Raw genomic sequence first — 21,602 nt, forward strand, 5'->3', positions numbered from 1 at the left:
AGACCAGACAATGAAAAAGTTGGGAGTCCCATTTCTTCCACTGGATACACTTGTCAGTGTTTCTCAGGAGCCTGATGACTTAGTGGCAGTGTCATTTTCTAATCTACATCCATTAATCACTGTAAGTCAGTGCTCCAAGGAAGACACTGATAAATTAATTCCTGAATGCTTAAGAAGTGAGACTGTTAAGAATTCCCTTCTGCAGCACTGTACCTCTGATAAGCAAAGATTATTGCCAAATTGCCCTCAGTTTCCAGGCAATGGCAGGGATTCTGAGATTTAGATTTTTTTACTATGTGCATTTTCAATGGTAAGCGATGCCATTCAGGCATTGGAGACATCATGAACTGATCCCAAAATGGAAGTGGGAGCCTTTGGCAGAATAGGACAATGTAAAACTAGAACTCTACTCTAAAGATCGGGTGAAAGAAATGAGCACTCACCTGTACTAAAGACTTGCAGAACTACAGAAACAATTTAAAACTATTGATATCCACCACAAGCAATATGGTTTTCTATTATTTTGACTCTATAAAGTGTCCTTTGTCTAAAGAAAATGAATTATACTTTGAGGCATTATATTCTCCACCAGTTTCCTCAGACTGAATCCAGTAACAAATTATCTCAAACATACGTGGCTCACAGCACCTATGTTTCTCACAATTCTGGAGCTGACAAGTCAGGAATCAAGGTGTGGACAGAGCCACACTCACTGAAGACTCCAGGGGTGTGCTTTTCCTTGCCTCTTCCTAGCCTCTGGCAGTCTCTGAAAGCTTTGGAACTCCTTGGCTTGCCATGGTGTCATCTTGGCCTCTGTCTTCACACAGCCTTTCCCTGTGCACACACCCAGCTCCTCTTATAAGGACACCAGACATTGAATCAGGACCATCATCCCATTCAGTACAACTTCATCTTACTGGATTAAAGATCCTAATTCCAAATATGATCACATTTGCAGGAATGAGGGTTTAGGACTTTTGAACAATAGCTTTTGGGGGAACAAAAAAAGTTAGGTGGAATCCAAAACAAAGTAACCTTTAGCAGCCCTGTAAAAGCACACACACAAGGACTTCTTGCAGGATATTTCTTCAACGTGGATTTGTTTCAGAAGAAGAAAGCTGTTTTAAGTTGGGAGAGACACAGTATTGTAATATTTTACCTCTAATGTGGATAGGGAACTATTTTTGGTATTTTCTACCATAAATGTCTTCAACTCAGAAGAATTGTTTTCATCCCAAAGCATTTTCTAAGTTTCCTGTGACACAGTCTTGCCCCGGTGATTTTTAAGAGTGTGTGAATTTTCTAGTTTTCCTCCCATTATTGAGGCGCTTCAGTTAATTGTGGTCAGAGAATATATTGTATATGTTTATCATTCTATTGAGACCTGAGATTTATTTTTATTTGGACCTGTGTTATGGTCTAGTGATCTATCCTAAAAAATATTCCATATGCCCATGAAATCAACAATGTGTATTGTAATTTCTATGATAATCACTAAGATAACAATAAAAGAAGCATAATAGGTCAAGTATGGACATAATATGAAATCATTAGAAATTTCAAATTAATTGGTGAAGAAGTTATAATGAGGAAAGGGAAGGGAGAAAAAGCAGAAGGCAACTAAAAGTATGGGTTAATATCTGATCAATAATTACATGAAACATGACATATATACACCAATAACAAGGCAGAAATGATCACACTAGAGAATAAAGCAACAATGATCTAAGCTAAAATGGATATATTAATATTAGGCCAACACAAATAAAAAGAAAGCTGGAAACTGGGCCCAGTAGTGCACGTCTATAATCCCAGCTACAAGGAGGCTGAGGCAGGAGGACTGCAAGTTTGAATCCAGTCTAAGCAACACAGTAAGGCCCTGTCTCAAAAGCAATAATAAAACAGAAACAAACAGAAAGGAATGGTGATATTAAAAGTAAACAGGGGCTGGGGCTGTAGCTCAAGGGCAGATTGCCTAGCATGCATGAGGCACTGGGTTCGATCCTTAGCACCACATAAAAATAAATAAAATAAAGGCATTCTGTCCATCTACAAGTACAAAAAAAATTTTTTTAAATAAAAAAATAGAAGTAAACAAAGTAGACACGAAAACAAGAAAATTAACCTGGGAAAAGAGGACCCCTGAAAAATAATAAAAGGAGTAATTTCACTAAAAAGGTATAGAATTAAATGTGTATACACAAAACAACAGAACTTCAAAATACATGAAGCCAAAACTGGTAGACTGAAAAACTAATCAGATCCACAATTACAATCAGAGACTTTGTGCTCACTGGTTAATGCAATAAGTGGAAAGAAAACCAGCAAGGATACAAAAGTCTCAATAACTCTATTAATAAACCTCACCTAACATTTATAAAATGTTCTACCCAACAACAGCAGAATATGCTTTTTTCTCCAATGGCAAATGGAACATACATTAAGATAGATCATATTCTGGGCCACAATAACTAACTGCAATCAATTTAAAAGAACTGAAACAACACTAGTATGTTCTCAGAGTACAACAAAGTGAAATGAGAACTAATTACAAAATAATCTCAGGAAGTCCCCAAATAGCTGGAAATCAACCCTTGGATCAAAAAAGGAAGTCACATCTACGGCCATACCACCCTGAACGCGCCCGATCTCCTCTGATCTCGGAAGCAAAAAAGGAAGTCACAAGGGAAAAATGGAAAAAAATCATTAAAGTAAAAAATAAAATGTGAAGCTGGGGCAGCATTTAGAGGAAAATTTAGAGCATTAAATCCTTATATTGGAAAAGAAGAAAAGCCTTAAGTTGGTTACCTAAGTTTGTACCTTAAGAAACTAAAAAGGAGAAAATTAAACACAAACCAAAAAGAAGGTAGAAAATAATAAAGATAAAAACAGAAATTAAAGAATAATAATAGTCAAAAAATCAATAAACTATGAAAAGAAAAAGTAGAAATTACTAACTGCAGGATTTAAAGACATGATTACAGATTCTAATGATAGTAAAACAATAAAGAAAATTATGAACAACTTTATGTCATGTGACAATTTGGGTGAAGTGGACAAATTCCTTAAAAGACACAAATCCAAAATTCCTGTATCTAACAACACTGAATTCCAGCTTAAAAAGAAAAAAAAACTTCCAAAATAACAACAGGCCTCAACTCCTACATCTATCAAACACTAAGGACACCATTCTCCACCACCAATTCTGCACAAATACTTTAGGAAAATAAAGAGGATAGAACACTTTCCAACTCATTTTATGAGGCCATCATTATTTTGTTACCAAAATAAGAAAAAAAGATATTACATGAAGACAACAGACCAATAATCCTCATGCAAACTCAATATTAACAAGTAGAATACTATATATGAGAATATATCATGATCAATTGGATTTATCAAGAATGCAATGTTACTCCAACATTTGAAAATGAATGAGTAATAAGTAGAAAAACTACATGACTATTTTAATACATGCAGAAAAAAAGCATTTAAGAAAATGCAACATCCATTTATTGTGAAAATTTTGCAGCAAACTAAGAACAGAGAGATTTCCCTGAACTTCATATAAAGGCTGTGACAAAAACCTCCAGCTAATATAACACCTAAAAGACTGGGCTGGGGACATAGCTTAGTGGCAGAGCACATGTCTAGCATGCACCAAGCTCTGCGTTCAATCTCCAGTACCACAAAAAAAAAAAAAAAAGACTAATTCCTAAGATCAAGAAAAAGGCTAAGACATTACCTCTCAACTCTTCCATGCAACAACTTTTTGGAAGGCTTAAAAGAAATAAGCAAACAAGCAAAAAACAAACTGGAAAAGAAGAAATAAGTATCTCCATTTTCAGACAACATGATTATATAGAATCTATTTAAAAGGTACCAGACTAGTGAGTTTAGATAGGTCTAGAGTTCTAGGAGTACAATATTAATATAAATAAAATGGATTCCTATATACTAGAAATAAACAAGTAGAAACCTGTAATACATTAAGATTTCAGAAAACTTTTCATTACAAATCTAACAAATCACAAGCAATATCTGTGCACTGAAAAATAAAAATCACTAATGAAATAAAACACCTAAGTAAACAGGAAAGAGATAGATGAATGGGAAGACCCAAACATGCCAAGTCTTCCAACACACTTCCCATTAAAAGCCATGCAGGGTTTTTTTGGTTTTTTTCAATCAACAAAATGATTCTCCAAATTACATGGAAAAACAAAGAACTAGAATAGCTAAAGCAATTTCGAAAAAGCAAAGTTAGAGAACTCATGCTACCTGATTTAGAGACTTACAATTAAGCTATAGTAATAAGTGGCATTGGTGAAAGAATTAAGATCTTAAATATCAATATTAAATTTTCCTGAATATTATAGCATAGCTGTTTTAAGTAAATATTCTTATTCTTAGGAAAATATACTTTGTATTGAGTGTAAGGGCAAGATGACTGCAATATACTTTTGTGTGGTTAATAAAAAAGTGTGTATACATAGGCATCAGTAAGTATACATATGCACATCCAGATAAGTGAAGACTGACTCAATTGTGTTAAGATGAATCTGGGTAAAGGGTATATGAGAGAATTTATATAAATTTTACAGTTTTTCTAAGTTTCATATGATTTCAAAATAAAAAAATATAAACATATGAATCAAAATCTCATCATTTAGAGATAATTAGAAATATCTATACATCTATACTTTTTATTAAAAAAATAGGATTCCACAAAAACTCATGTTTTATGTTTTCCCAGATTAATAAATTCTGAAAATCTTCCAACCTCTGTAACTACAAATTTACTTTCTCTCATTTAGTGTTTGTATAGTATTCCATGCAATGATAATGCATAAAATACTTTGGCAATCCAACTGGTTATTTGTTGCTACTAAAACAATGATTCAATGAATATCTTTTCTTATATATCATGGCAGACATAAATTTACATTTGAAGATCAAAAGTTCATCTCTGGGAATCTACTTAATTATAGCCCTTTATACTACATAAAATAATCATATTGTACATCCTAAGTAACAGGAAATTTTTAGTCAGCAATTTTATTTTTCCATAGCTTTACAGCTTTTTAGTAAAAATAATGACCACTGTAAGTATAAAAGGAAAGTTAAAGGAAAAATAGTTCAAAACCCTTCCTGATCAAAAATAATAACTAGTTAACATATGGCAAATATCCTTTTATACAATACCTTTGAGCATAGAGTCACACTGAAAGATGGTCATTTATATTAACTGGATCTTGCCAACAGGATGGCAATATCAATTTCTTCCCGAAATTTGAATTCTAGTCCTGTTACTCTGGTTCTACGTCATCATTTTAAAGTATGCGTTAGATTCTGAGTCTGAAGAAAACCCCTACCACTCTCGATATTTTAATAGGGTTTCATCACCAGCACAGACTCAAAAAACTTGAAGTTGTACATTCAGGCAGAAGTCAACAAAAAATTTTCATTTCTTGAGTTTTTTGCCAATGTGGACTTTCTGGTGGTATGTAAGACGGGACCGGTGACTGAAGTCCTTGCCACATACATCGCATTTGTAAGGTTTTTCTCCAGTGTGGACTCTTTGGTGGGCTTGAAGGCGTGCACTCTGACTGAAGCCCTTCCCGCATTCCTCACATTTAAAGAGTTTCTCCCGGGTGTGAACACTCAGATGGACTCGAAGATTCGAGGGAAGACTAAAGGCTTTACCACACTCCTCACACTTATGAGGTTTTTCTCCTGTGTGGACCCTCTGGTGATGGCGAAGATTCAAGCTCCTACCGAAGCCCTTCCCACACTCCTCACACCTGTAAGGTTTTTCTCCAGTGTGTCCTCTCTGATGGTATATAAATTGTGAACTATATCTAAAGCCCTTTCCACACACATCACATTTATATGGCTTCTCCCCAGTATGGACTCTCTGATGGGATTGGAGGCCCGAGGACTGACTAAAGCCCTTACCACATATACCACATTTGTATGGTTTCTCTCCAGTATGGACTCTCTGATGGACCCGAAAATCGATGGCCTGACTGAAGCTCTTATCACACTCTTCACATTTGTAGGGTTTCTCTCCAGAGTGAACTCTCTGATGAGCATGAAGATTTGACCTCCAGCTGAAGCCCTTCCCACACTCCTCACATTTATATGGTTTTTCTCCAGTGTGAATTACTTGGTGAAGTTTCAGATTTGAACTGTAACTGAAGTCCTTGCCACACACTTCACATTTGTATGGTTTCTCTCCAGTGTGGACTCTCTGATGGGTTTGAAGCTTTGAGGACTGACTGAAGCCCTTCCCACATATTTCACATTTGAATCGTTTCTCTCCAGTATGGACATTCTGATGGACTTGAAGATTTGAGGCCTGACTGAAGCCCTTGCCACACTCCTTACATTTATAAGGTTTCTCTCCTGTGTGAACTCTGAAATGGATATGAAGATCTGTATTTCGGGTAAAGCCTTTCCCACACACCTCACATTTATATGGCTTCTCCCCAGTGTGGACTCTGCGATGGCATATCAGTGGTGAATTGTGGCTGAAGCCCTTACCACACACATCACATCTGTAGGGTTTCTCCCCAGTGTGGACTCGCTGATGGATGTGGAAATGTGCAGCCTGAGTGAATCCCTTCCCACACTCCTCACATTTATAAGGCTTTTCACCCCTATGGACCCTCTGATGGACACGGAGATTAACACTCCAGCCAAAGCCCTTGCCACACTCTTCACATTTGTATGGTTTTTCTTCAGTGTGAACTCTCTGATGGCACTGAAAATTGGAACTTTGACTAAAGCATTTACCACACTCCTCACATTTATAAGGTTTCTCTCCAGTGTGAAGTCCTATAATGAATGATGAGACCTGTGCTGCTACTGAATCTCTTGCCACAATTGTCACATCTATAGGACTTTTCTCCTGGGTTAGACTGGTGAGAATAAAAAGGGTTCTTATTAAAGCAATCACCAGATTCCTGACACTTACCCAGTGTCTCTCCTGGGTGAACTCTCTGATGAGTTTGCAGGTGTGTGTTCTGACTGAAGCACTTCTCTCCTGTGTGAACCTTCTGATGAAGATGAAGCACTGGACTATAATGGAAGCTCACTCCACACTCATTACATGGATGTGGTTTCTCTTGAAAGGGTAACTGCAGATTGGAGCCATAGATATCGCTCCTGCCACATTTGTCACATTTGCAGGGCTTCTGCTCTGTCTCATTTTTAACATGTTCACTGATTGGTGATTTCCTCATCAAGTCTTCACACAAATGCAGACTGCTTTTCACATCAATTTGCTTATTTCTACTGAGATTCTGTGACTTGCTCAGATATGCATTCTGGCAAGAATCCTGGGTTCTTAAAGTTGAAAACTCTTCATTTTCAGCATACCTGGAACAATTTCCTTTATGGTTCTTTATAATGCTCTCACTTTCAAAAACCTGAATGGAATTACCTTGTGATAACTGGAAATTCTTCCTCTGAAGACATCTGGTTAATTCACTTGCAACCTGTTTCCAGATTTGCCAGCAGGATAGCTCTGCATGTGAAAGGTATTTTAATGCAAATTTTTGAAGAGTTTCCATCTCATTTTGACTTGTATTGCCTATAAGAGAAAGCAACATTCAGAAATAAGGACAGGTTAATACTTTCTTTAGAAATATCAGAATTTCAGAGTAGGGCCAGATTAAGTAGCACATGCCTGTAAACCTAGAGTCTCAGGACGCTGAGGCAGGAGGATCACAAGTTCAAAGCCAGGCTCAGCAACTTAGTGAAATCTTTTCTCAAAATAAAAAATAAAAAGGGCTGGGGATGTGACTCAGTGGTTAAGTGCCTCTGGGTTTGATCCCTGGAACCAAAAAAAAAAAAAATCACAGGACATAGGGTAAGGCCTTATAAGAGTCATCTTGTCCTTACAACATCATTTATCCTTTTCTCATGTTTTTCATCCAGATGGAAGTAAAGAGTGGGATCAAGAGTCTTCTAACTCCAACATGTAAAATGTGGCTCATTTCTAGAAGTGTAAATATGATGTTTACTATGAGAGCCACAAGCTTGAAATCAGATGGTTTCAAGACAACAAAAAAACAATCTACGTTCCAACCACAATAACATAAATAAAAGCTTATTTACCTTTTCTTTGGGCATAAAATAGTACTTTAGGTTTTGGTAGAAATTATACTTCAAGAATAATTTAGGAAATGGGGCTGGGGTTGTGGCTCAGCGATAGAATGCTCACCTATTCAAGGCCCTGGGTTCGATCCTCAGCACCACATATAAATAAAATAAACATATTGCGTCTAACTACAACTGAAAAGTTAAAAAAAAAAAAGAAGAAGAAGAATTTAGGAAAGTGGTTGGAATACTAACATGCACTGTTCTGAAACCTGGTAATAATTCAAGTCTGTAAAAGTAGAAGAAAAGGGAAAGCTAATCTTGTACAACGGAGAAAGAAGTTGGGAGAAGGAATAAAACAGGGCATAGTGCAGGCTCTCAAAAATAAACCCGGAAGAGAAGAATTATATTTCACTTGGAAAACTCAGATTTGTTGATTCTTTCACTCCCTTTAGGTCTATGTTCAAATACCTTCCTAACATTCAATGTAAAAATAATTCCACATTAACTCCTATACCTTCGATCCTTCCCATTTTCCTTATAATGCTTTATCTCTCTCCCTCTCACAGTGCTGGGGATGCAACCCAGGGCCTTATGCATGTTAGGGAAGTGCTCTACCACCCCCTAGCACCATATTTCTCTCCACTGCACTTATTATAAGTTGATCATCCCTAATTTGAAAATTCAAAATATCCCCAAACCCAAAACTGTGCTGACATGGAGCCACAGTGGAAAATTTCACACTTGACCTCATGTGATGGGTCACAGTCAAAATGCAGGTGTACTAAGCGAACCGCATAAAACTACCTTCAGGTTACAAGGTATCTATGAAACATAAATAAACTTTGAGTTTAGGCTTAGGGTCCATCCTCAATATTATCTCCTTATGTACATATAAATATTCCCAAATCCCACCCAATCCAAAATACTTCTAGTCCCAACCATTTTGGATAAAGGAGATTTATTCTGCATTATCTGACTTACTATATACTTCCTATTTTTCTGTCTTGTCCTTTTTATACCGACTAGAATATAATGGTCACAAGAATAGCATAAACTCTGTTCCCAATGTAATTTGATTTTTATCAAATTGTTGGGATACGTTAGTATACTATGAAATCAATTCTATAATTTGTGACAATTTTTTGAAAAAGCAGAACAAAAACTTAAGTGTATTATAAGCAATAAGAGTACCACTAAAGCTGGGTGCAGTGGTGTGCACCTGTAATCCCAGCAGTCTGGGAAACTGAGGCGCAAGAATCCCAAGTTCAAAGCCAGCTTTAGCAAAAAGTGAGATGCTAAGCAACTCAGTGAGACCACGTCTCTAAATAAAAAATAGAAAGCAGGGCTGGGGATGTGGCTAGTGGTCAAGTACCCTGAGTTCAATCCCCAGTACCCAAAAGGAAAAAAAAAAAATACCAGTACACACAAGTTGAGGTGGTGAGTACCTCTACACTTCTAATCCCAGCTATTCAGGAAGCTGAGGCAGGACTGCCTGAGCTCAGGATTTTGAGACCAGCGAGGGCAACACAGTGAGACTTCTATATCAAAAGAGTACTATTATACACAGGCTGGGGTGGTGGCTCAGTGGTAGAGGCTTGCCTGGAATGTGAGGCACTGGGTTTGATCTCCAGCAGAGAAACAAACAAACAATAAAACCCTGGGTTAAACTATTTCAAAGGGGAGGAGGGACCTTAATTATATAATTAATTTGCTTAAATGGGGTTATATCCTAATAATTTAAACTTTGAAAAACTATCAACAGGCACATGCAACTCTGAATGGTGACCTGAATAATCCACCTCCCCAAAGAAGAGATGTTCAAGTCCTGAACCTGTTAATGGCCAAAGGAACTTCATAAATATGATTAAATCGAGGATTTCAAGATGGGGAGATTATCCTGGATTAGCAAAATGAGCTCAAAGTAATCACAAGATGGAGGCAGGAGGGAAACCTCCCCCATTTCACCCTCTGTACCTCTCCTTTAGATAGTTTTGATCTGTGTTCTTTTGGTTGTAATAAAACTGCTAAATAAAGCACCTTCCTGAGTTCTGCAAATCATTCTAACAAATTACCAAGGGAACCCCCAAATCTGTATCTAGTTGGTCAGAAGTGAGTCTGAGAACCCCTAGACTTATAGCTGGTGCTGAAGGGTGTCTTGTGGAGGACTGTGCCCTCACCCTGTAAAGCCTGGCCTTGGAGTGTCTGACATCAAACGTCATTGCAACATGTGAAGAGGTTCTCACACTGTCTACCGTCAACCAAGATTAACACCAACAAGGTTTAAATCATGCTGGAAAACTTAGGTAGAAACTCCATAATTTTTCCTTTCCTAGTCAGCACTCTGCTCATCTCCACAGGTATGACAGTGCACGTGGACACTGAAAATGTTCAATCCAACACTGCTAAACAACTGCATATAGAATATAACTATTTAGATATTACAATAAAGGGAGGGGGAAAGCAGGAAGCTGGCAGTACACAGGGCAGTTTTCTCTAAAATGTAGCAACTTGAAGTTACTATGTGGAAACTGATGAATCATAATGCCTAATACATTGATATTGATAAAAATTACCATGAGTTCAATTACCGCCTGATAATTGTGAATAACTTTTACCTTCTAAATTTAAAAGGTCTGAATCTCTACATATCTAAAGATGTCTACAAAATTATAATTGTATAATAATTATGTTATAATTACCTAAACATTTAATTATATTTATAGATTCACTGTAAAACGATGTTCCAAAATTACCCATTAATCACTCTAGTGTGTTCTAAATCAATGAGCTATCTTTGGAGTAATAGGGATGTAAGGTCCATTTGTCTCCATTCTTCCCTGTAAGTTTTTAAGAATCACTATAAAAACAAGCACTGTAATTTCTGCTTCTGTGACCTACAGGGAATATATAGATTATATAATTCTTGGATATTATTGGCACATGGGGCATGATTGCAAAGTCCTTAAATATACTGGTATTGAAGAAGAAAAGGAAATCTTTGAAAGGGGGACAGAAAATGTTGCCTGATTTGTTAAAGGACCTTAGTCTGTTAGGTAAAAATGAAAAATGACAATACTTAGGACCATAATTCTTGAGGTTGTTTGCATATGAAAATGAGACCCAGTCAAGTGAAGCAAGTATCTAATAATCCTGAACACATTAAACATGATGCAGCATGTAGACGTAAAAGGGAAACAGACAAAAGAAGAATGGTTATATTCATTAACCACTCCAGAATTCAGGGCCTCAACTGGTGTGCTTGCAGACAAGCCTCTATTTTGTTTTTGGGGTTGGGAGAGTTTTACAGCCTCTAGGATGAACTAATTTTTACTTTTAATTTTTAAATAGTAGAACTGAGAAATACACAAATTAAAGAGGAAAAAAGAGAAAGGAAGTGAAGAATGCAGTGAGAGGTGAAGGGGGATAAGGAGGGCAAGGACGAGCTAGTGGAAGAGCACGGTGGCTGGCAGCACGTGGGCAAGGCAGCCTTCAAGCAGAGAAAGGCTGGGGTCACAGGCTGGGGGAGCTGCAAGGGGAGCTTTCCCATTCCTGTGCCAGTGAATAGGAATTACGTTAATAGTTCATTCTTGGGCTGGGATCATGGCTCAGTGGTGGAGCACTTGCTTAGCATGTGTGAGGCACTGGGTTTGATCCTCAGAACCACAAAAGAAGATAAACGAATAAAATACAGGTGTTGTGTCCATTTACAACTAATATATAGATATTTTTTTTCTTTCCTTTTTTAGCTGTCCATAGACCTTTATTTATTTATTTACTTGTGGTGCTCAGACTCAAACCCAGTGCCTCACACGTTAGGCTAGCGCTCTACCACTGAGCCACCACCACAACCCTAATAATTCATTCTCTCAGCAAGTATTTCTAAGTACAGAAGGCCCATCAGAGGTTTGAGTGGATAGCAAAAAATGAAACTGCCAAAATCCCTACTCTTGTGGGATGAGACAGATAATAAACAAGAAAATAAAAAATATGTCATTAGGTAATCAGTGTTTAGCCACAAAAGAGATAAGGTAAGAGGACGGAGAGTGGAAGGAAGAAGTTACTTTAAACACAACAGACACAGAAGGCTTCTCTAAAGGATGAAAGTTGAGAAATGACCTGAAAGGAGTAAGGAAGGGGCTGTGCTGGGCTGGAGGGTTCTGCTGAGGTAGTGAACAGAAATAGCCAAAGCCACCAAACATTAAGAACTCAGAAAGTCCACGCCAAGGGGACCCAAAAGGCCAGAATGATCTAAGCAAGGAAGAAAGGATAGAAAATGAAATAGAAACTTGGGGAGGATACGAGATCAGACAGGGTCTTACAGCCCAGTCGAGTGACAAGAGAAGGCTTTGAAGGGGGTTAACTAGAGGAGTGGCATGCTCTAATTTTTTTTATTATTTTTTAAAGAATCACCTGGCTACTGTGTAGAGACAGATTATACGAATGTAAGGGAGGAAGCATGGAGACCAGCATGGAGGTGCTTGTCATTATCCAGGTGAGAGGTGATAACACTTAGATTATGGTGGCAATGATACATGTGGTAAGAAGCTCACTAGCTCATGTCTGAAAGAATAGCTACACGGTTCTCACCAAAATAGCTACTTCTCTGTGTTTCTGTCTCCATCATCCAAAGCTTTTCTTCTGCTTCCAACTGGGACACCATATCTACTTTGAAGGGTAGGTACCCTATGAAAAAGCAGAGATACATATATTTAAGGTGAACACACAACTAAAATACATTTTTGCCTAAGTCATATAATCCTCAGTGGTATTTTAAGAATTTTTTAAAAACAGGAACTATAAGAAAAAACTCAGGTCTTGCCTAGTTCTCAGATGATACATTTGACATATATATGTATTAAATTACACTTGGCCAACACTGTCTTTCCCATCACTCATTCAAAGTGGTCACAGCATGGGCTGTGGTAGAGAGCTTGCCTAGCATGTGTGAGGCACTGGGTTCGATCCTCAGCACCACATAAAAATAAATAAATAAAGGCATAAAAAATATAATAATATTATTTTTTAAAAAATTTGTCATAGGGCTGGGGTTGTGGCTCAGAAGCAGAGCACTCGTCTAGCATGTGTGAGGCACTGGGTTCAATCCTCAGCACCACATAAAGTAAAATAAAGACATTGTGTCTACCTATAACTAAAAAATAAATTTTAAAAAATGCTATGGATGAATTGTGAGTGGTTTTTGATAAGGAATTCTGATATAATCTACCCTCATATATTTCATTGAAAAGAAAATGCCAGTACAAAGCCCTAAGTTTACTTCATGACCCAGGAGTAGTTTACCACCATAATTTGAAAGATAAAATATAGAAGCAAAGTTGCCCATCTACAGTTCATCTAGAACATCTCTCAACTGTGGCAAGACTGATCCTTTGCACTGGTGAATTCTGGGTTGTGGAGTGTTGTCCTATGCATTGCAGGCCTACATCCCTGGTTACCACCCGTTAGATGGGACAACTGGGTCCAGACATTGCCAAATGTCCTCTGACAGAAAAATCACCCCAGCTGAGAACCAGTGATTCAAAAGAAAAGAATATCACGTAGCAAAACCACCACTAAAACCTATCCCTATCATCCCAGACATTAGAAATCATTTTGCCTTCAAGAGCAGGGAACCATTTCAAATGGGTCAAAGCCTTGAACATCTGAGGACACAGAGATACTTCAGGGAGTTAAAGTTCAGTGTCAGAGGGTGCCTGTCCTCACCCACTGCAACCAGGTTCTTGAAATTCTCCACCATCACATCTTGGTACAGCTTCCTCTGAGTAAGGTCCAGCAGCCCCAGCTCCTCTGTGGTGAAGACCACAGCCACATCTTTGAATGTCACTGCCTCCTACAATATCAAACACACATAGCCTCAATTTTACAGCTCCCCCAGAAAAAGTGCAGTACAAGCGTGGTACAGTGGTGCACACCTGTAATCCCAGCAACTTGGGAGGCTGAGGTAGGAGGATCACAAATTCAAGGGCAGCCTCAGAAATTTAGTAAGACCATGTCTCAAAAAAATAGAAAAGCCAAAAAAAAAAAAGTCTAGGGATGTAGCTTAGTGGTAAAGCATACCTGGGTTCAATCCCCAGTACCACCAAAAACAAACCAAAAATAAGTACAGCATGAAAAGGATATTAAACAACAGAATAATAAGTACATACAGATTTGAAGGGATCCCAGTTAGTTTGTTTCAATTACTGTCCCTCCTTTAATGTCCCCTACCCCCACCCCCCAATTTTAAACTCTTTATCTGTTTTAAATGTTTGCAAAGTTCATAGGCCTTCGGCAACCCTCTAGGACAGTATATAGCTCTTCCTGGATGCTTCCATCTGCCGATTCACAGTTGGTTCAGGGATCAGCTCTGGACTCAGGTTGTCTGAGTTCAAATTTCAAAATTTCTGTCCTTTATTAGTTTACAGAAACCTGGGCAAGTTCCTTAACTTTTCACTATCTCAATTTCCTCTTCTCTTCAATGCTGTCTAAATCACAAGGTGCTGGAAAAGTCTAGGTAGGTGAACACATGTAAAGCACTTAAGACTGCACCACAGGGGCTTAGAAACTGAACAATTCACATCCCTGCTATAATCTCTTTCACGCCATTGTGAAAAGAACAGTATTCCTTGGAACAATGTATATTTAACTAATCCAAATAATATACAATTAGTCATATGTTTTTACCTATAATCAATACTTCAAAAATTCCTTTATGGAGATCTTAGCAAAAAGATAGAAGAGAGAAAGAGAGATATCTTGCCAAGAAGCAGCAATTGCAAAGTCATAGAACAGTCACTTTTAAAACTTTAAAAGCAGCCTAGCAGAATGTCCCTAGAAAAGTTTTTTCAATCCACTTTTCACATGAATACAAGTGTTCCTGCATCTTTAAACTCAGCCAAATATACCTTAATTCTCTTAAAAAAAATTTCACAACATAAGTAAAATAAATCTCTTTATTAATATTCATACACATTATTAACACTATTTTTTTCATAAATTCACTTCCTTTTTTGAAGAAACCCCTATTTTTTTCCTCATAATCCAAATGGGTTTTATCTTACTCTTTTTAGCAGAGAAGGTACAGGATTAAACTAAGGGGCGTTCTAGCACTAAGCTACACCCCCATCCCTTTTTACTTTTTTATTTTGAGACAGTTCCACTAACTTACTGAGGCTGTGATCCTCCTGACTCAGCCTCCCAAGTTGCTAAAGTTATAGGCATGCACCACCACATCAGGCTATCCTACTAGTCCTAGCAGGAAATTGAACTATTGACCTTTACTTTGTTTAAATATATCCCACCAGTTGGTTATTGTCTTGTAATATTGTGCCTGATTTCTTGTGCTGAAGAAAAATTTAAACTACTTATATTAAACTGAGTTTAGGCATCTAGGTTTTCAGAATGACTAAGACACACACCTAACAGAGAGGAGACAAGCCCTTTGGTGAGACCCAAATGAAGGGCACCATTAAAGTTTATGTTTCAAAGGGTCATATGCAGGTGCTTCTATGATATGCACTCCAGTTTCTGGAAAATACTTTTGCCTTGTCTACCTCTTCATAAAAATGGAATGAAAATATTCCTACCTAACAGTCAGAAACTTCAGAGTTGAATGTACAGGTGACCTGGGAAAAGGTGGGTAGTTATATGATATTCCCACACCCCTATCTTCATGTTTAAAATGCAGATAAATCACCTACATATTCACACAGTGCTCTAAAGAATAAAGCAACAACAGAAAGAACTGGCGAGGTATTTAAACACTATTAGACCATATACAACTACTACCTATATACAATTGCTTTGACAAAATAAATAGATGAGTGACTAAAATACACATACACATATACACACACACATGCACACACGCACGCACGCACGCATGCAAGGAAAAACTATAGCTCTCCTTCTATAAAAACATTTAATAACTTTACACCATGTCATACTTTGGATGCTCTACTTACAAAATACCTAAGAGAACTGACATGAAATATACCTCTTCAATTTAGAGTTCCTAAAACTTGAAGGACAAACAATGCAGAATTCCACCAGAATTGCTTTCTGGGGACAAAAGTTATACATAGAGAAAATGTTCCTATAATGTTCCTTAAAATGGTAAAATTCTTAAATCTCTTAAAAGTCTTAATAGGAATAATTTATTTTTTAAAGGGCATTCCAATTCAATAGAATATAATATAGCCACTGAAATACATTTGATATAACTAAATGAAAAAAACGTTCAAAATTTCACCTATTCCATTATTGCAAATATATAGTGACATGAACTTGAAAAAGGAATATGGGAAAGTAAAAAGAGCTAGTTTACAAGCAAGAGAGCAATATAGATTATTTTGTTCTTAAAGTTTCTCTTTTCAAATATTTTTTGTAAAATGGTAAAGATAATAAATGAAACAAAACACAAACATACACACACACACATCTAGCATACAATGTATACTCAAAGACCTGTTATTCTGTAGGACACAGTGGTACATGCCTCTAATCCCAGCAGCTTGGGAAGCTAAGGCAGGAGGATTACAAGTTCGAAGCCAGCCTCAGCAACTTAGCGAGGCCTAAGCAATTCAGCAAGATTCTGTCTCAAAAATAAATCATAAGAACGGTTGGGGATGTAGTTCAGTGGTTAAGTACCCCTGGGTTCAATCCCGGGTCCAAAAAAAAAAAAAATCTGTTATTTTCCATCAGCCTTTCCAAAGAAGAGAAAAATATATACCTAAGACACAGAATCTCTTACCTGAAACTTGGTCATTTGTTCCTGTTCCTTCTGGGGAAGGTCAGATTCCTGAATAGGCATGTCTGAGGAAGGATGAAGAAGATGTGAGATACAAGTTAGAGCTCCCACTACCTCATATGGATTTTTGTGGAAATTATAGAAGAGTACGAGTGTCCCCACTTCCAGACAGATGCCACCACATAGCTCCATAATCAGAGCACAAGTAGATTCCGTCTACTCGGAGGCCTGTCAGCTCAATGCCATTGGCAGTGTGACCAACGAACACAACCAAATGCCACCTACTGTAGGAATTTCTGGGAATGGTAGGAGATGAAAGGCTAACATGTGGGCTAAAAAGATGTTGTGTTCTGGAGCCAAATGCCAGGTTTGGTTTCTAGAAATGACAATTCTGAATAGCCCAGAGCATGTTAAGAACTCTCTCTGTGCCCTACTTTTGTCGTGTGTCAATGAGGACAAGAATCAAACATGGTACCTACCTCATAAAGCAGCTCCAAGTATTAAATGAACAGATGGAAAGTTCTAAGAACCAGGAGTCCCTTTCTCTTGTAGCTACAAAACAAAACAAAAAGATATTTTGTATCCTAAACTATACTTGCAAACATTGTTAGTCTATAAAATCACCTTTAATTTCTGAAAAGTCTAATCCTGATTTAAAATATCTTCTTAGTTAATAATTTGTTGCCCACTAATAATATTTTACTGATACTGGTATCAGTTTTCTAAAAAGTACCATTTCATGGTACTTTATGATATCAGAAAAGGCTCCCTTTAATTCTATGTACATGGATATAAGGAAAAACACATAACAAAGGAAGATAAAGACAAAAAAAATCAAGATAATGGAAACTAAAATGAAAAGGTTCCAACATTTGTCTAAAAGCAATGAGAGAAGCGAATGGAAGAAATGGCAGAGACATATTATTTTAAGAGGTAATTACTCAGAATTTCCTACAGGAACTCTAAACAGTATAAATAAAAATAAATATACTCCTAAACTAATAAATCACAGCACAACTTGGGACAGTGATAGACTAAAAGAATGCAAAGAACTGAAAACAACAATAACAATCTGAGAACTCCTAGAAAGAAAATATATTTAGTTTACTTGAATGACAATTAGGTTGACAGAAACAGGAAAACTAACTGGAGATTGAAAACAAGAAGATATTCTCTTCATTTACTATAAACAGAATAATTGTCAACCTTTCTATGCTCAATGAATGATTATTTACATGAGGGAGAAACAAAGATATTTTAAGTGAACAAAAATGAAGAAAATGTATGGCTATATGAACCCTGAAAGATGAGCTGCAAGAAGTAATGGGAAGAAAACATCTGTCAACATGTTGGCTACATAATAGTCTCTGAATTAAAAAAAAAAAAATCACACTAACTATAATGAGGATGGCTTTTAAAAAGCAGGCCTATAACTTAGCCTCCAATTAAAAACAAACCAATAGGGCTGGGATTGTAGCATAGTGTTAGAGCACTTGCCTAGCATGTGTGAGGCACTGGGTTTGATTCTCAGCAATGCATATAAATAAATAAAATAAAGATCCATCAACAACTAAAAAAAAAATATTTTAAACAACAACAACAACAACAACAAGGAACATTAAATTTTAAGTATTTTTAGTCTATATTTTTTCAAAATGAGACTATATGCTGGTTAAAATTAGTATTTGTTGATTAGGTACTGATACTGGTATCAGTTTTCTAAAAGTACCATTTCTTGGTACTTCATGATATCAGAAAAGGACCCTTTTAATTATTTTTAAAAGTTAAAAGAATGGCATAAGACTGCAAATTCTAAGCCAGTTGAGGATAACAAGAAGGGGGAATGAACCACACACACACAAAAAAAAAAACTGTCAAAAACGTAGAACAAAAAGAAGAAACGTGAAGTACGGTAAATTTAAAAATATATACAAATACAGTAGAAAAGAAATACACTTTAAGAAACAGATTCAATATCCCTGACTGCACTTTAAAAATCCATCTGCTTTCTAAAAAACGTTTAATGACAAAAAAAAAAAAGTTTGAAAGAAAAGGAATGGAAGGAGATACTGAGCAAATGTCAAACGCAAGCTTCGGCAGAGCTCATGGTAGAATTTAAGAAGGTGTAGCAGAATACAACAGTCACGAATATGGCATCATGTAAAAATGTGGATGTGTAACCGATGTGATTCTGCAATCTGTAATTGGGGTAAAAATGGGAGTTCATAACCCACTTGAATCTAATGTATGAAATATGATATGTCAAGAGCTTTGTAATGTTTTGAACAACCAATAAAAAAAAAGAATTTAAGAAGGTGGCCTAATGTCTGTGATATGCTTTAAAAGACTATAGTTAAAATAAAAGGGGAGGCAATTTGCAGCAAATGTTGAAACTGCTGGTTACTTAAGAATTCAGTAAACTGGAACACGACTTATTTGATGTGAAATCAAATTCAGTACTTACACCAATCTACATAGTCCACAGAAGAATGTCTGGACGTCAGGGTGAGGTGTTATTAATAAACTCACTTCTGAGCCCTACGCATAACTCAGGTATTCGACAAAAAGCTGGTCATTTTCCTCCTGATAATTTACAGAGAGAAGGAAACCCGGCTGATGGCAAGAGACCACGGAGCAAGGACGTGCCTTCGGTTCAGTGGCAGCACAGTCCCTCCCTCCAGCTCCGATTCAGGGGTGAAGAAAAGGCTGCGGTGAAACTACGCCCTCGGCTTCTCGGAGGATGAGGCGGCGGGCTGCGGCTTCTCCCGAGGCCGGGCCCCCGTTTCTCTTCGCCAGCTTCCAGGTGAAACGCGCGCTGCGAACGCAGAACTGTGTGGACAGCAAAAGGCGACCCGGGACCAGGCGCCGCCGCCGCCGACCTGAGCGTTGACCGGAGCCTCATCTAACTAGGCTCCTCCGCAGGATCTGCCGGCTTTACCGCTCTCCCAGAGGAAACGGCGCAGAGGTGGCAACGGGGAGCTGTCTCACACCGACCGCAGGAGCGCGGCTCCGTAAGCAGGGAGGGCCGAGGGGATCCACGTTTCTGCCCTCCGCCTCTCGGCCTCCCCCGGCGGCCGCGACTTCTCCATGTTAAACTGCCGTCAGGTGGCCGCGAGACTCAAGCTCAGGCTGAAAAGGTTCCGCGGGTTGCTGTGGCTGCAGGCAGGGCGGCCTCACCTCCCGGACCAAAAGACGGTGACTGCTTTGCTTTCCCCGGCGGAAGCGGCTCAGACTACTCGAAACGCCTAAACTACACTTCCCAGAAGCCCCTAGGAGAAGGAACGCTGCGCGTCCGCTGCTTGATGACTTCCGGAGTTCTGAAATACATTTCCCAGAATGCCCGGAGGGGGAAAAACGGAATTCCCTCTCTCAGAGGAAAAAAAAAAATGTCTCCAAACTCTCCGAGGTTCGGGACTACGACTTCCAGGAGCCTCTTCACGACTTCCAGTCCTTTTGCAGACCTGAAGCAGTTCCTGTTGACAGAAGTTTAGGTTTTTCTCACTAGCGAATAAATAAAAAGTAACAGCAAATATGAAAGTCGGAGATTGTAAGAAACATATCATGTAATCCTTTCCTAATAGAATTACACCCAGCACTAACAAGAAAAAAAAAAGCAATACCTTTTAATTTTCAATGTTTACATTTAACAGGATGAACCAATAGGAAAGATATTTTTTTAGATACAAAGAGAATCAAAGACCAAAAATATGCAATGGATGCAGAATATTTTGTAGAATTCCACTTTTGTTAGCAGCATAAATAATTCTGAACTGACATATTGAGCACAACTACACATAGAGTTAAAAAAAAACGCACACGCACAAGCTTCAGCATAGACTTCTATGCACTCTTCAAAGTAATTGAGGCCACTGGAATCATTTCTCGGGGAATTTCTCCAAATTCATTAACTTTATCTTTTTTAACATTTTGTTTTAAATAGTTATACATGGCAGTAGAGCGCACTTAGTACATCATATATAATGTATAATATCTCATTCTTCTGGGTTTATGTGATGTAGAATCACACCAGTCCTATAATTATATATGTACATAAGATAATAATGTCTGACTCATTCTACTATCCTTTCCTTCACTTCCCTCCCTTCACTCCCTTCTACCTACACTAAAGTATCTCTATTCTTCCCTCCCCCATCCCCCTTGTGAATTAGAATCCGCATATTAGAAAAAACATTTGGCTTTTGGTTTTGGGGGATTGGCTTTTTTGGATGATATTCTCCACCTTCATCCATTTACTGGCAAATGCCATAAATTAATTCTTCTTTAAGGCTGAGTGATAGTCCATCATATATATATCTCACTTATCACTTTTTTTAATCCATTCATCTGTTGAGGGGCACCTAGGTTGGTTCCATAGTTTATCTATTGTGAACTGAGCTGCTATAAACATTGATGTGGGTGCATCACTGTAATATGCTAATTGTAAGTCCTTTGGGTATAAACTGAGAAGTTGGACAGCTGGATCAAATGGTGGTTTCATTCCCAGTTTTCTGAGGAATCTCCACACCACTTTCCACAATGGTTGCACCAAATTTTCTTTCCCCCTAGCAACGTATGAGTGTGCCTTTTTCCCCATGTTGGCTTAACTCTGACTTCTTTAACAAGACTCCTAAAGCACAAAATAAAATCATAAATCGATAAATGGGATGGATTCAGACTATTCAAAGCCATTTTCTGCTTGTCTAGTTTCAGAACCCATGTGGACTAGCTCTATCAGGGGCTTTATTTC

The 21,602-nt window shown here is 37.8% G+C and overlaps 1 protein-coding gene across 1 annotated transcript; it reads right to left on the reverse strand.

The window, feature by feature from the left end:
- Positions 1-5,032: 5,032 nt before the first annotated feature.
- LOC107151375 (zinc finger protein 227) lies at positions 5,033-20,085 on the reverse strand. Its single transcript, XM_015496738.2, is given in 7 exon segments — positions 5,033-6,835; positions 6,837-7,597; positions 12,697-12,792; positions 13,831-13,957; positions 16,859-16,920; positions 17,335-17,407; positions 19,320-20,085. Coding segments are annotated over 5 exon segments (2,415 nt in total). The 5' UTR covers positions 16,919-16,920; positions 17,335-17,407; positions 19,320-20,085; the 3' UTR covers positions 5,033-5,464.
- Between the last annotated feature and the right edge of the window lie 1,517 nt (positions 20,086-21,602).

The sequence above is a fragment of the Marmota marmota genome, unplaced genomic scaffold (assembly GCF_001458135.2).
Source record: "Marmota marmota marmota unplaced genomic scaffold, marMar, whole genome shotgun sequence".
Classification (NCBI taxonomy): Eukaryota; Metazoa; Chordata; class Mammalia; order Rodentia; family Sciuridae; genus Marmota; species Marmota marmota.